At 34.0% G+C, this 17,022-nt stretch overlaps 1 protein-coding gene across 5 annotated transcripts in view; it reads left to right on the forward strand.

Annotated features, from left to right (window-relative positions):
• Positions 1-17,022, forward strand: part of LOC136032751 (sodium- and chloride-dependent GABA transporter 2-like) — a 122,821-nt gene that overhangs the window by 58,107 nt on the left and 47,692 nt on the right. For all 5 annotated transcript variants that reach the window (XR_010618775.1, XR_010618777.1, XR_010618776.1 and 2 more), the window contains exon 7: positions 6,427-6,677. Coding sequence is in view for 2 of the 5 variants with exons in the window: in XM_065713092.1 (XP_065569164.1) it covers positions 6,427-6,677 (251 nt within the window). In the remaining 3 variants the exon portion in view is untranslated. The remainder of the gene's footprint in view (positions 1-6,426; positions 6,678-17,022) is intronic.

The following is a 17,022-nucleotide window of genomic DNA, read 5'->3' on the forward strand; positions in this document are numbered from 1 at the left end:
ATAAATATATATATAAATAAGTTGTTTGGGGGTTATGTCTGTCTGTCTGTCTGTCGAGTGACGTCGTGTTTGTCCGCATATGACGTCTGAATTATTTCACACTAATACAAAAGAAGAAAAAAAACTAAAAAAGGTAAAAACTACAAAAAAAAACTAAAAAGAAAAAAAAACTAAAAAAGCTAAAAAACTAAAAAAAACTAAAAAAAAGGTAAAAACTAAAAACTAAAAAAAACTGAAAAAACTAAAAAAAGGCAAAAACTAAAAAAAAACTAAAAACTAATAAAAAAACTAAAAAAGCTAAAAAACTAAAAAAACTAAAAAAACTAAAAAAAAGGTAAAAAACAAAAAAAAAAACTAAAAACTAAAAAAGAAAAAACTAAAAAAAAGGAAAAAACTGAAAAATAAGAGAAAAAGAAAACTAAAAAAATATTAATAAATATAAAAAATATAAATATAAATATAATATAAATTAGCAATCAACAAAGCACCGAGACACAAATGACGACCGGGACACAGGGAGTATAAATGACGACCAGGACATAAGTAAAAAAAAAAACTAAAAAAACTAAAAAAATGGTAAAAACTACAAAAAAACTAAAAACTAATAAAAAAACTAAAAAATCTAAAAATCTAAATAAACTAAAAAAGAAAAAAATACAAAACGGAAAAAAATAAAGGAGAAAAACAAAACTAAAAAACGAATGTATATACAGACCGGGACACCGGGATACAAATGACGACCGGGACACAGGGAATATAAATGACGACCGGGACACAGGGACACAACTACAATGGGGACGCCGGGGGGCACATGGGGATATAAATGACGACCGGGACACCGGGACACAAGGAATATAAATGACGCCCGGGACACTCAAAGAGAAATCACAGACTGGAACACCGGGACACAAATGACGACCGGGACACAGGGAATATAAATGACGACCGGGACACAGGGACATAACTACAAAGGGGACGCCGGGGTGCACAGGGGGATATATAAATGACGATGGCGACTCAGGGAATGGTCGATTAGCAATCACCATCAACAAAGCTCAAGGGCAATCATTAGAATCATGAGGTATAGATCTGAATACGGATTGTTTTCCCATGGACCATTATATGTTGCATGTTCAAGAGTCGGTAAACCTGACAATCTATTTATATGCACAGACAATGGGACAGCAAAGAATGTTGTATATTCGCAAGTTTTACGTAGTTAAAAACATATATATATATATATATATATATATATATATATATATATATATATATATATATATATATATCTATATTCACAGGTGGGACATAGGGACACAACTACAATGGCGCGTAACTAATATGGCGCGTAACGACTTACGCGCGCGGGGGGGGCTTGGGGTGGCTAGGTGTTGGGGTGGCGCGAAGCGCCACCTCAACAGCTAGTATTTTATAATATATAAAAAAATATATTTATAATTCATAATAACTATATAATATATATAATATCATATTTAATAATACATAGTATAACAATATATATATATATATATATATATATATATATATATATATATATATATATATATATATATATATATATATATATATATATATATATATATATATATATATATATATATATATATATATACAAATTATATTTTTTATATTTTTTGAATGTTTAATATTTATTATTTGTCCTCTCTTTATGTTCCATTGCTATTTTGTATAATATTAGTATTCTGTTGTCACAGCTTGTTTTTATATAGCTTAATAAGTATTCTTTACAGCTATTATTATTGATATTATGAAAAAATATATATTTATTATACAAAATACTATTGTTACATTCTACATTATATAGGCTATGTTAGAAATTTCCAAAGCGGTGACCGAAGCACCACAACCGGTGATTGTGATAATTAAACGAGCAACATATACCATTTTGGTCGAAAATGAGTTATGTATGTCTCTTTGGTAAGCTTAGCATGAGGAATGGAATGGTACAATCAGAAATGTCCTATCATATACCGTTCGAAGATAAAAAAGACATACTTCACTTTTAACCTAACTCACAGCCGACTGCTGTGATAATTGAAAGGGTGGCATATCCCATATTGGTCGAAAATGAGTTATGAACCTGTTGTCGTTACGAAGATAAATAAGAGACATACGCCACCTTTGGACGTGGACAAATTTTGAATATAAAAAAGAGGCATACGTTGCCTTTGGACGTGGAAAACTTTGAAGATAAAAAAGAGACCTACATCGTGGACAAACTTTTTTTCTGTTTTTGGCTTTCCTGAAAAGTTACAAAAATGGTGTATGTCGCTCTTTAAATTATAACAGCCGAGATGACATATCCACCTTAGTTGAGCGTGATGAGTGCAGCGTTCTAGAAATAATTTGTGTTACACACTATCACGTATTTATTTCAAATGCCATGTCTCACACCCCTTTCACATACTCGACAAATTAAATGGGTAATATTTAACAACGCAGTGTCAGTAAAAATAAACAGAGCAATTACTTGTACAAAAAAGCTGGTGACTCTAAAATGTACATTGAAACACAGGAGAAACAATTAGGTTTTACAAAGGTTAAGTTAATTTAGGGACATGTGACGAGGGTGGGCCTGGGGGTCCCCCTCAAAATAAAAATTCCTTGAATTTCTAAGCACTTCTTACTAAAATTATTGAATGAGTTCCCCACCCCTAAAAAAACACCCTCGTGCCTGATTTAATTGGCTTCCCTTTGCAATTTACATTAAGTATTAAAGTGATTGGAGTATGAAAACAAGTCATGGATACAAACCAGTGGTATCAAAGCACACTTTTTTTTACCACGGAACTAAAAATTTAGTTTTCCTTTTCCTCTATGGTGTGTCCATGAAGCCAAATACTAGAGCCTTTGTGTGCAACCTTTGTAAGGCATGTGTGAAAAGAGAACACCTTGAAACTACCTTTTTTTTACAGTTTTAAAAAATTTACCCTGCGCTTCCAAGATAAATTTTGTACATATCTTCCTACTTCATACACCGCAAAACAGTACATTTTTAGTTTCAAATTGAATTTTAAGCCCAAATTATATATTTTCCATCTATTCTATCACTTCTCTTTGTCTTGTCTTACGTTAAGCTGAAAGAAACTAACGAAAAAAAAAATGGTTCTATAATGCGGTTCTAGAGCCTTTGTGTGCAACCTTTGTGAGGCATGTGTGAAGAGGGAAGATCTTAGAACCCACCTATTTTTTACAGTTTCAACAGATTTACCCTACACTTCTAAGATATATTTTGTACGTATTTTCCTACTTCATACACCGCAAAACAGTAAATTTTTAGTTTCAAAATGAATTTTGAGCCCAAATTATATATTTTCCATCTATTCTGTCTTACGTTAAGCTGAAAGAAACTAACGAAAAAAAAAAATGTTCTATAATGCGGTTCTAGAGCCTTTGTGTGCAACCTTTGTGAGGCATGTGTGAAGAGGGAAGATCTTAGAACCCACCTATTTTTTACAGTTTCAACAGATTTACCCTGCACTTCTAAGATATATTCTGTACGTATTTTCCTACTTCTTACACCGCAAAACAGTATATTTTAGTTTCAAAAATGAATTTTGAGCCCAAATTTTCATACTTTTTATGCCTCATTTTCATGCTTCAAACACCGCAAACCGTACATTTTTAGTTTCCAAATCAATTTTGAGCCCAAATTATATATTTCCCATCTATTCTACCACTTCTCTTTGTCTTGTCTTACGTTAAGCTGAAAGAAACTAACGAAAAAAAAACCGGTTCTATAATCCGGTCTAGAGCCTTTGTGTGCAACCTTTGTGAGGCATGTGTGAAGAGGGAAGACCTTAGAACCCACCTATTTTTTACAGTTTCAACAAATTTACCCTGCACTTCTAAGATATATTTTGTACATATTTTCCTACTTTCTACACCGCGAAACAGTATATTTTAGTTTCAAAAATGAATTTTGAGCCCAAATTTTCATACTTTTTATGCTTCATTTTCATACTTCATACACCGCAAACCGTAAATTTTTAGTTTCTAAATGAATTTTGAGCCCAAATTATATATTTCACATCTATTCTATCACTTCTCTTTGTCTTGTCTTACGTTAAGCTGAAAGAAACTAACGAAAAAAAACCGGTTCTATAATGAGGTCTAGAGCCTTTGTGTCCAACCTTTGTGAGGCATGTGTGAAGAGGGAAGACCTTAGAACCCACCTATTTTTTACAGTTTCAACAAATTTACCCTGAACTTCTAAGATATATTTTGTACCTATTTTCCTACTTCATACACCGCAAAACAGTACATTTTTATTTTCAAAAATGAATTTTGAGCCCAAATTATATATTTTCCATCTATTCTATCACTTCTCTTTGTCTTGTCTTACTTTAAGCTGAAAGAAACTAACGAAAAAAAACCGTTTCTATAATGCGGTTCTAGAGCCTTTGTGAGTAACCTTTGTGAGGCATGTGTGAAGAGGGAAGACCTTAGAACCCACTTATTTTTTACAGTTTCAACAAATTTACCCTGCACTTCTAAGATATATTTTTGTACGTATCTTCCTGCTTCATACACCGCAAAACCGTACATTTTTAGCTTCAAAAAAATAGTAGTTTTAATGTCGATCTTCTAATAGATGCTTAGAATGTTGCCTTTAAGAGCTATTGCAAATAAAGGGACGACGTAAAGAAAAAATCAACAAATGATATAAATGCATAATAATGTAATGGATGACATAAAGTTTTACAATTAGCCAAAGGAATTATAAAATAAATTCAAAGCTTTTGATATAAATTAGGTGAGTAATTACGCCTCTAGTTGTCGATGAGATCCGTTGAAGCAGCTCTTTCTTCAGCTATTAAAAAATTTTCTCCTAAAATGCTCTCGGCAACTACGCCTGAAGAGAAAATATAACTTATATCGACTGATGTAAGGCTTACTTGAGTTCTCAAAGATAGGCAAAAACATTATCTTAGAGGTATAGTCTTAAGAGACTTAGAGGTGTAATCTTAAGAGAAAATCCATGTCATATCGACTGATGTAAGGCTTACTTGAGTTCTCAAAGATAGCCAGAAACATTATCTTAGAGGTATAGTCTTAAGAAACTTAGAGGTGTAATATTAAGAGAAAATCCAATTCTTCGACTGATTTAAGGCTTACTTGAGCTCTCAAAGATAGCCAAAAACATTATCTTAGAGGTATAGTCTTAAGAGACTTAGAGGTGTAATCTTAAGAGAAAATCCATGTCATATCGACTATGTAAGGCTTACTTGAGCTCTCAAAGATAGCCAAAAACATTATCTTAGAGGTATAGTCCTAAGAGACTTAGAGGTGTAATATTAAGAGAAAATCCAATTCATATCGACTGATTTAAGGCTTACTTGAGCTCTCAAAGATAGCCAAAAACATTATCTTAGAGGTATAGTCTTAAGAGATTTAGAGGTGTAACCTTAAGAGAAAATCCATGTCATATCGACTGATGTAAGGCTTACTTGAGCTCTCAAAGATAGCCAAAAACATTATCTTAGAGGTATAGTCCTAAGAGACTTAGAGGTGTGATATTAAGAGAAAATCCAATTCATATCGACTGATGTAAGGCTTACTTGAGCTCTCAAAGATAGCCTAAAACATTATCTTCGAGGCATAGTCTTTTCAATAACGTAAAAGTACTGGTAATATAAAGTGATAGTATAAGATAAGCGTACAGTTTAAGCGAAAGCGACAAATGGGCTAACCCTTAAAACGCGCGCCTGGCCTGAATTCTTCTGGAACGGAAGTTCTAGTGATTGGCTAATTGAATAGCCCTGGGAATGAAATCGTTCTCACGATTTAGCTATGATCCCAGAAACCCCTCTGGAAAGAAGCGTCGTTGACATGTAAATGGGTAAACATCGCTAGAAACCCTCTTAGACACGCAAAAAGGTAGCTACAACTTATAATCCCGATAAACTTTACACATCCTATCACCCATGACAAAATGTAAGTTCATAGTTTATCTTGGAAATGCATATCACGCAAACTTTTCCTCTATAAGTCGTTGAGCCATAAGACAAATAATTTCATCTTTTTTGATTCTTAGTTTTTTTTGGTAATTGGTATTCTGGAAGAAGAGTCATCAACTCTTATCTGCTGACTATCTCAGAATACCCCTGTACAACCACACGTGCCGCGTTTTAGCCACGTCGTGATCTCACACCGTGCACGGTAGACTTAGCTCCACGTCTAGCACACTTCCAACGCACAAGGCCTGCACCACCTCATGTACACAGTTTTTGAAATGAGTCTCGTTTATGAGCCTTTAGGGTTAAGATTCAGTCAAGGGGTTTATCACTAAAACCTTAGTAAATCTCAATAGCAGACATTGTTAAATTTATTTATGAAATGTCCATCTTTGGCGTATTTACACTAAGTTTCTTTTTTTTACAGGCCCTGGCTTGGTGTTCATTGCCTATCCAAAAGCTGTGACTCAAATGCCTTTTTCAACAGTGTGGGCCATTCTTTTCTTTGTTATGATTTTACTATTGGGTTTGGCATCGCAGTTCGTTTGTGTGGAAGGGTTCGTTACTGCAGTTGTTGATATTTTTCCTGATTACCTGCGACGGGGGAATCGTCGTTTTTGGTTCATGATAGCAACTTCTGCTGTTTCTTTTCTTCTTGGATTAAGTATGGTAACACGAGTAAGTTATGAATTATATCGCCTAACAAAAATTTAAGTAATTCTAATATGAAGGCTCTAGTTAATACTGACCGAATCAAGGTCTAACTACTGACGCGGCTTAGTAAAGAGCGATATAACTTTCATGTATTTTCTTCTTTTTTCTTTAGTCACTTAGTATAGATTGGGTTGTTGCATGCACTTTGGAGAAGGTTCATTAGAAATTGAAAGCGATTGCATTAAAGGAAATTATAATTTTGTATAAAAACTGCGGTATTGGATATTCATCTATTTTAAAGAGGGTCGAAATGCCGATGAATGGAAATTGTATAATGTCCACTCGATTTTTAGCGATCTAAAACCTCGTCAAGAGGTTTAGAGCCCCTGTAAGGGCTCCAGGCGCTGATAGTATGGTAAATAAGTGTTTTCTAAATAATTTAGTTCTGAAGTTAGAGATGAATTACTTATTATGAGTATGGTTTTGGAAAAAGTGAGTTTAGGAAAACTTTAATTAAACCCCTGTATATTAAAGGTGATAAGAGTAAGTGTGCTAATTATAGAGGCATTATCTTAGTTTCTACAGGAAGCAAATTCCTTAGTATAATGCTACTTCTTTGGCTTATAGAGGCTTTAGATAAGGTTTTAAGGGAAAAATTGTGTGGTTTTAGGAATGGGAGAGGATGCATCGACCAGATATTCATTTTTAGATTAACAATTGAGAAATGTTTGAGTCATCAGAGACAATCATTGTATTAAATATACTATATAAATAGGCAGTGAATAGAATTTAACTACCGGGTTGAAGAGTTAGCAGCTCCCATCCTTCTATCTGTCTCATCATCAGACCCCTTTAGTCCTCAGTTCAATAGATTATGACTAGTGTTTGATTCAGCCGACGGAAGAGCTTTAACAAAGGTCTTATCCCTGTATGCTGTACCAGACAAATACATTAAAGTGATTAGTGCTATGTATGGGACTAACATTACTATAGTTGCGGAAATAAGGGTAGTAGCTGGTTTCGTATTGAATCAGGAGTTAAGTAAGGTTGCGTTCTAATTCAATTTAAATAGATCGTTTTGATTGATTTCGTCTTAAGGAACACGGCAAAGACTATGGAAGAGCGGCATGGAATCAAATGAAAAAGTAAAGCTTTATATGGACTCTGGAATATCTAAATTATACATTGGCATAATTATCGTTTTATTCTTTAATTTTAAGTCATAAGGTAAAAAATCAGCAATTTAGCTAAATTAAGAGATTCTGGCGTTGTTAGATTCGAAGTTTAATATTTTGGCGTCTGATTCTTTCTAAAAATTATTTTTTCCTTCCTGTTTATCCTTTGCACTCACTCACGCTAAACTAACACGTTCCTTCAGTCCACTGAAATTTTACTCTATCTTCCAACCACTAATTTTGTGGTGCAGCGTTTCTTTTTTTTGCATTTCAATTTTATTTTTACGGTTTCTTTTTCCATGCCTTTTCTTTAGCTGTTCCAGGTAATTTGTCATCTTTGCAATTTTGCATGCGTCATAGGTACTAAAAACGATACGACCAATCCTGGAGGAAAAATGACAAAATTTTCGCTCTTGAAATTTTTATAAGTCGGACTTCACTGGCGTTATCTTTTTCAGTCAAAAGAATTAAGGATCTAAGTGAGTTGTCTCAAACTCATGACCTATCTAGATGGTATTTTCAAGCCAGAAAATCCCAGAGTGCCGATCTTCAAAAAGAAAAAAAAAAAAAAAAAAAAAAATATCGAGCTGTTTTCAAGAAGAAATTTATACAAAGTCGTCTATTGAAATTCGACTATTGCACCTACCTTTAGGGGAGTTTGTTTACTAGAGTAACAAATAATCGCTGCCCTTCAAAGTTTTATAGAAAAAGCTTTTACTGATGATATAAACTTTTACATTTTCTTTTGTCGGACTAATAGGGCTATGTATCGTACTACAGGAAAGCTCCATGTTTTATCATTCTCAAAAAGCCAAGTGTGACTAATACTGCTACTGCTAACAGCTCACCGCAGCACGAAGCCGCCTGAGGCCAACATAGCTACGCACGCTCCTCCTCCATCCCAATTATTCAAAGGCTCTCTCTTTACACCCTTCCAAGAAGTTCCCATTTCACTTTAAATATTTCTTTATTATATCTTCCCACCCCAGACGAGGATGACCTGCTTTCCGTTTAGCCCTAGACGGTTGGCCGAAAAGGACAGTCTTCGGCAATCTGTCATTCTTTATTTGCAGAACGTGTCCTAGCCATCTCAGCCTTTCATTCTTTATAGCCCTAGAAAGCGGGATTTAACCACACTTTTCGTAAAGCCTACTGTTTGAAATACGATCAGTCAGCCGGGTACTCAGAATAATCCGAAGGCAATTTCTCTGGAAAAAATCTAGTAAACTTCATCCGCTTTTCGGAGCGCCCAAGCTTCAGAGCCATACTTGACAACTGTCATCACTGTACCTTCCATTATTCTAATATTGGTTTGCAGACTTATCTTTCCATTCTTTCAAACATTGTTTAATTTTGAAAAAAAAAAACACCCTGAGCCTTGGCTATTATGCTTTTAATACCTTCACTGCTCCCACCGTCTTTACTAATAATACTACCAAGGTAAGTGAAGCTACCCAACTGATCAATCTCTTCGTTACCCAACGTCACCTTTTCATCTTCACTTAATTCTAGCCATAGTGACTTAGTCTTCTTAACATTAATTTTCAAACCTATTTTAGCGCCCTGAAATCGCGAAACTTCTTGTAGTTCGTTCGTTTTGCTCATACTTTCATATAGGATGCTTAAATCATCAGTATTATCTAAGTAAAGGAGAGTTTTTCCTCCCCACTTTATTCCGATGTCTCCCATTGTCTTTCCTATGATCCTTAAGACAAAGTCCATCAAAATGATCCATATAAAGGTAAATAGAACACAACCCTGCTTAACTCCTGATTTAATACAGAACCAGTTACTAACCTCATTTCCTACCTCAATCACAGCAGTATTATTTTCGTACATAGCACTAATCACTTTAATATATTTATCTGGTATACCACATATGGATAAGAACTTTGCTAAAGCCCGTCTATCAACAGAATCGAACGCTTGCTCATAATCTATAAAACTGAGGACCAAAGGTGTTTAAAAACGAAGGCACTTCTCAATTATTAACCTTAGAGTAAAAATTTGGTCGACGCGTCCTCTCCCTTTTCTAAAACCGCACTGTTCTTCTCTTAAAACTTTGTCTACGGTATCTCTCGGTCTAAGAAGTATCATTTTACTAAGTATTTTGCTACCTACAGAGACCAGACTAATGCCTCGATAATTACTACACTCATTCTTATCATCTTTCTGATACAATGGATAGATTAAGGTTTTTCCTAAAATCCTTAGGTACTTCCCTTTTTTCAAACATCATATTCATAATCTTCAGTAGCTTATTTCTAACCTCGGATCCATCACATTTAAGAAATTCATTTACCACACTATCAGCATATGGAGTCTAATTATTTTTTTTAGTCCTTTTAGTATTGTCACTAATTCTTCCTCATAAAACAAATCTTCCTTCACATCCAAGATATCACGAACTTTTTCATTTTCATCTATATCTTTTCCTGCAACTGTATCTCGGTTTAGCACATTCTCAAAATGTTCTGCCCATCTCTCTTTAACTATTTTCTTATCACTAATTGTGGCCCCGTTCCTCTCTTTTACTGGGACAAATCCGGATTGACTACTCCCTCTCAATTTATTAACATGCCAGCACAATATTTTACTACTATACCGTCTAGCTGCATCTTCCATATCCTCGGCAATTTTATCCATTGCCTCCATTTCACATCTCCTTAGTTCATACTTTAATGTTTTCTCCACTTAATTTATATTCCCTTTGTTTTCATTGTCAAATTTCAAACTCTCAAGTTTAGTATTCAACTGTTCCTGGAAAGTTTCTCTCAAATTCTCATCGTGGAGTCTACCAACATCATAACTTTTCGGGACTCCGAGATTTCAGCTTTAAATTAACCCTAGACACTACTAGATGGTGGTCTTTACTTTTAACATCAATAACAGCACTCCTATGTACCCTAGTATCTTGTATTGATCCTACCAGTCTTCAGTTTACTATAACATAATCAATAAGGCTTGCTGTTTTACCATTATGTGAGTATCATGTCAACTTATGGGCCATTTTATGACCAAACACCGTATTAGTTATTACTAGGTTTTTATGCCTACAAAATTGCAAAGGTCTGTGGCCATTACTGTTTTCTCTTCATACACCTAATTTACCTAGGCTAAGATACCATCTATACCTATTTCTACCGACCTGGGCGTTGAAATCTCCTAGCAAAAACACCATATTTCTGCCTGGAACCCTGTCTTTTTGCTCCTGTGGCTATAAGTAAAATTCATCTGAGTCACTAGTATCTCCCTCAGTCGGTTCGACAAGGGCATATACTACTATAACTGATACCCTGAAATTTTTAATCATAAAATAAGCAGTTAGTATTCTATTATCAATACCTTTCCAGCCCAAACAAGACTTAGCAGCTTCCTTATTCATCATGAACCATACTCCATTTCTATGTACCCCGTCCTTCCTGCCTGAGTAAAAACATTCTATATCTCCTAATTTAGTGCTTCCTACCCCTTGGATAGAAGTTTCTGAAACTCTTAATAAGTCCAGTTCGAATTGTCAGAACTTTTCAGTAAAAATGTCAATACGATAGTCATTTTTTTAATGTCGCAACATTCCAAGTTCCAATTTTCATGTTCTTTAAATCAATCAAATCATTTTGACCAAAAAAATGCAGTGATTCGTATACCGGTAGAGGACGGGGATCAACATATCTTCTCAAGTCTACACCGAAGTGCTTAAGCCGACTTAGAAACGGAGAGCTAGAAATCCCTGGGACCTCCAGTATGAATGGAGGCTTTGTGCAATCCTAGGCCCATCTTGGTCACGACATGCTTTTCAGCACTTGGCGATGCTCTTCTATCAACAAGAGTCGAAATTCTGCACAGATAGTCCCAAGCCTATTACCTCCGACTCATTATATATTCATGCCTAAAAATATTATGCTACTACGGGGAGGCAACCCATAGTAGATAGATTAGTTTGGAAGTGGTTTTTCAGCCCAAAAACTTTCGTTAAAACAGTCAAAACCAATAAGAATTATCCATTAATTTGAATCCCTTGCGAATGCTGTGTTGTTTACTAATCTATAATTTCCTGGAGGAGTGCCACTCCTCAAGTGGGACTAAATTTGACCACAAGATCCCCAATCTTGCGTGTACCCCGAAAGGGTCGATGCAACCCTTTGCAGAGGCTGTTATAAGGACTGCTGCGCCCTGCTGCAGTTTTCCTCCTATAGAGGATCCTCCCACGATCCTATAGAGGATCCTCCCTTGTTCTGCGTCACCATGTAATTTAACCCATTACTGGGAGAAGGTTTGTAACTCATTTGACTTGTGGACACGCCGGTGGACCCTGTCGAATGTATATTTGAGTGGCCTCCTTCCTCCTCCACCTGTATTTCCTCGATGAAAATATGAAAAAAATTGGAATCTAGAAGAGGGAAATTTTGTTGCTTAAAAAAAAAAATAATACTATAAAGGAATTTTTTTAAATTTAAAGGAGAATGCATTGGTAAAAAGGATAAAAGTTATTTCTGATTTGTAAATTCTGTTGTAAAAAAAATGGATATTTAGAAAAATTTACTTTTCTTCCAAATTCTGCTTTATTTTTTCGCAATTTTCACACTGAACTTTCGAATCTTAATTAAAAGCATAATTTGAAAATTAATCATAAAATTCCTTTCTACTAAGACTTCTCACAATAGTTTAAACGAAAGTAAGAACCAAAACTAAATCTGAATTCAAACTCGTAGTTTAATAAACCAAAATGAAAATTGCTTACATGTACATTCTTCCATGCAAAATTCATCATTGCAACTTATGTTCAGCTTCCATTTTAAAGTGCAGTTATTCAATATATAGATATATATATATATATATATATATATATATATATATATATATATATATATATATATATATATATATATATATATATATATATATATATATATATATATATATATATATATATATATATATATATATATATATATATATATATATATATATATATATATATATATATATATATATATACATAAACCAAGGGCATAATCTTCAAAAATAAAAGTGAAACAATGACAAAGTCATTAGCCTTTGCTTCATAATTCATTACAAGTAACACACAAAAAATCCATTTACCTTTTTTAATTTGACTTCAAAAAGTAATCACACATTGTCATCTTGAATCTAAAGTTATCTGTACAGTAAGTTATTTTGACAGTTATAGCATTTCGTGGAAAATTATTAAACAAGTTAACCTTTATGAGTCAACATAAACAAGTGTTCTTTAATGTTACTATGTACCAAAGGTCACGGGGCTCGTCTCAGAAGATCGTTTTCAGACTGATTTATTGTGATTTTTTTCCTTTTTTAGATAAAAAAAAAAAAAAAAAAGGTTTTAGTAAATGTTTTTTAAGCCAAGATTTTTGCTGATTTAAGCAGCTTTCACACTACGTACGTAATTTCCTACGCTAAGTGGTTAAGCTACATTACGTTAAACATGAACTTTCATACTAGTTTTGTTCAAGTTTGTTCACTTTCGATAAATATAAAAATCGGTGTCAAAGGGATATGTAAATTCAAGCTCTTGATTAAGCATGCCAGTTTTTCTAGGAAAAGCGTATTTATTTGTCTCCAAAGTTTATTAATTGCTCATCAAGAAGTCCTGTTTTGTTAATCCTATATTAGCTTTAACATAACACAGCGTGAATTTACGTAAAGTAAAATTCTTTGTTAAGCTCGAGTCACTGTCGACCTAACTGACAAAAGTTGCTACGATTACAAAGGTAACAAACTCTTAAGCTAGTGTGAAAATTTCTATAATGTAGTGTGAAAGAGCCAATAGCAAGCAAGTTTCAACATAATTTGGTTGCGGGTAAACCAACATTTAAGGACGGCTCAACCGGTGCTCGTAAAGTTCGTAAAGTCGTCCGCCCAGTTCGTAAAGTTGCTTCGTCAACCTTCCGTAAACCTTTACGTGAGCAAGCATTAAAGTTAAATTTTAGTTAACCTTTTCCATAAAGTTCATAAAGTTTTCCAGTCGGGAAAGAATTCCAGAGCAAAATCATTTGGCACCACTGTCAACTTCACAAGAAAAACTAGCTTCACAACTTCACAACTTCACAGGAAAAACCAGCTTCACAACTTCACAGGAAAAACCAGCGAATTTTGATATACTTGATCCCGAAAACAGAATATGTAACAAGCCATGCCTCATTAAACTACACTCAAACCCCAAGCTCCTTATTCAAGACTTTTTCTCTGAAATATCAAATGCTTCAGAAATTTGAATAGTTTGCTGCTCAAAACGCACGTACAAACGCAAGTACAAGGCTCATATGAGGGGTGAAAACTTTACAGAAACACACTTTGCGAACGACTTTACAAACTTTACGAACGCCGTCTGGGCCGTCCTTTAGATAGCACTTGATTAGTACCATTTGAAAAAGCAAACATAATCTTTGGGAGTATGTTTCAATTATTGAGAAATGCATCACTTTATGCAATCTACAGATGCTTTTCTCATAATAATATGAAATCATGACAAATTTTCATTCTTTTCTAATTCCATTCTTTCCTAAATTCCACTCTTTCAGACATTCCACTTTTCCCTAAATTCTATCATCGTGTAACTTCAAGTATTTACTATCCTTTTTGAACATAAGAATACTCATTAAACTTTGTAGTTAATAATGGGCTATTAAAAAGTTCCATTTACAGACATTCTATCTACAATCATATCAACAAATTTCTCAAGTTTCAAGCACTAAAACTCCCAAGGGACTACCGACTTCTATATTTGATGTATGTCTAGGAGATTAAGTTTAACTTGTTCTACCACACGTGGCATACATCCGTTGAACCGTGCCTCTTCTTGCTATTAAATAAAAAAAAAACTATTTTTGTTTTAACTGAAAGAAAGTAGCGACACTAAAACTTAAAACGAACAGAAATTATTCCGTATAAAATTGCATAATAATTTAAATTTTTTGGCTAAATGGTTTTCTCAAAGTTTCATTGGAAGATCTTGAGAAAAAAGTGGTGGGGGAGGGGGCCTGGCTGCCCTCCAATTTTTTTGGCTATTTAAAATCGCCACTAAAACTTGTAATTTTATTTACGAACATTTTTATTAGTAATAAATTCACGTAACTTACAGATTAACTTCAGTAACGAAATTCTATATTCGTATATTTTTATCACGTAAATGAAGGGGTTCGCCCCTTCATCAATACCTCGCTCTTTACACTAAAGTTTGAATTTTGTTCCAATTCTTTAAGAATGACCCGTGAATCACAAAAGTTGTTTAATTAGAATAAATAGCTCTTTTGAAATTACCAAAAATACTTTAGCGTAAAGAGTGATGTATTGAGGAGGGGAAAAAACACCCTCATATACGTAATAATTTATATTCCTTTTAGCTTCTAATGTTGCTCCTTACTTTCAGTTGAAAAAAACTTGTTTTAATTTATTTACTTTATCATTTTTTAAATAATGCTGGAAAGTCCAGCACCCCATTCATGGAAATTCTTTTCCCCCATAACAAATTCCTCCATGGAAAGATCCTCCCACATAGCCCCTTTCCTCTTACCGCCCCCCTCCACCAGAAAAAATCCCCCTGAAAATGTCTGAATACTTCCAAATAACCAATATTATATGTAAACAATGGGCAAAGTTTATGACTTACATCCCTTCCCCTGGGGACTGTCGGGGATTAACTCGCTCTCGAAAGCATAGTTATTTGATTTTTCTACTACGCTGAACAAAATGACTCTCTCCAAATTTTCATCCGATGACTTTGGGGAAAACATGAGCGTAGGAGAAGGCCTAGTTGCCCTCCAATTTTTTTGATAACTTAAAAATGGCACTAGAAATTTGAGCCCCCTCGCAACATTTTAGGACAACTGGTTCGATACAATTACCCCTGAAAAAAACAACAACAAATAAACACGAGGTCTTTCCTCTGGACAAAAATACAAAATTCCACAATTTCGCAGACACGTTTCAGGAGCTTGAAACGTGTATCGTGGGGCTATCTAATATGCTGAATCTGATGGTGTGATTTTCATTAAGGTTTTATGTTCTTTATGGGTTGGTTTCCCCATTTTTTTTGAAAATAAGGCAAATTTTCTCAGGCTCGTAACCTTTGATGGGTAAGACTAAACTTGATGAAACTTGTATGTTTACACTCAGCATAAAACTTTGACGTATTTCAAATTCTTTTGATGTATCTATTGGTATAAAAGTTCCGTTTTTTAAAGTTTCGGTTACTATTGAGCCAGGTCGCTCCTTACTACATTTCTTTACCATAAACTGTTCGATGCATTGTATACTTCACACCACATTTGACACACTTTTCCTATGTATTGTGGGTTCCACTTGATGTGAACGATTTTTGAAGTGGGTACTCCCCCAAAAATTGCAATAAGATTTCGGTCGTTAAATTCTTGGAAGTAAACGTAAGGCCAATTAAATGATTCAAAGTATTCATGCGAATCTTGACGTGAAGGGTTGTGTAATTTAATGTCTTCTTCAATTGTTTCTTTAATTGTTTCTTCTTATCTTGGTAAAAGTTGACTGTAAATTTGTGGGCCTCAATTTGAGAGTTATTGGCAGTAGCTATAGTGAAAGGTGAATGAGGTCCTAAAAAAGAATACTTTGGAGAAGTTAGAAAGAGTACATAAGCTATGTATGTCGCTTTTGCGAATGTTTTCTTTGCGGGCTTTTGGCTTGTTATTATTATTACTATTATTATTATTATTATTATTATTATTTAGTATTATTGTCATTATTATTGTTATTCTTAAGTATTTTTTTAAGACATGATGATAACTTTGCTGTCACTGAAGGTCCGAAATGTAATGTTCATTTAATCTCATTATGACTATTTAAATTAGAAGCTAGTTTGAGACTCTATACATCAGTAAATAAGTTAACACAGAAAATAAAATTTTTTATTGCAGATTTGAGTGTTAAATTATATGGTATACTTGTATTCGGGTGTCAATGTTCTTGGGCCAAACTTTTTTATAGTTCTATGTTATAATATATGTAAAATATATTTCAGTCAGTCAGCCCTCGCTAACTCGAAATTCACGGGACCACGATTTGTCTTCCGAGCTACGTATAGTTCGAATTATGTATAGTTCGAGTTATAGTGATCATTCTAAATAAAATTCAGCTCATAAAGATGAAGTTATGATAAGTTATGAAGGAGAGCTAATTAAAAATTC

The sequence above is a fragment of the Artemia franciscana genome, chromosome 11, assembly GCF_032884065.1.
Source record: "Artemia franciscana chromosome 11, ASM3288406v1, whole genome shotgun sequence".
Taxonomy (NCBI): domain Eukaryota; kingdom Metazoa; phylum Arthropoda; class Branchiopoda; order Anostraca; family Artemiidae; genus Artemia; species Artemia franciscana.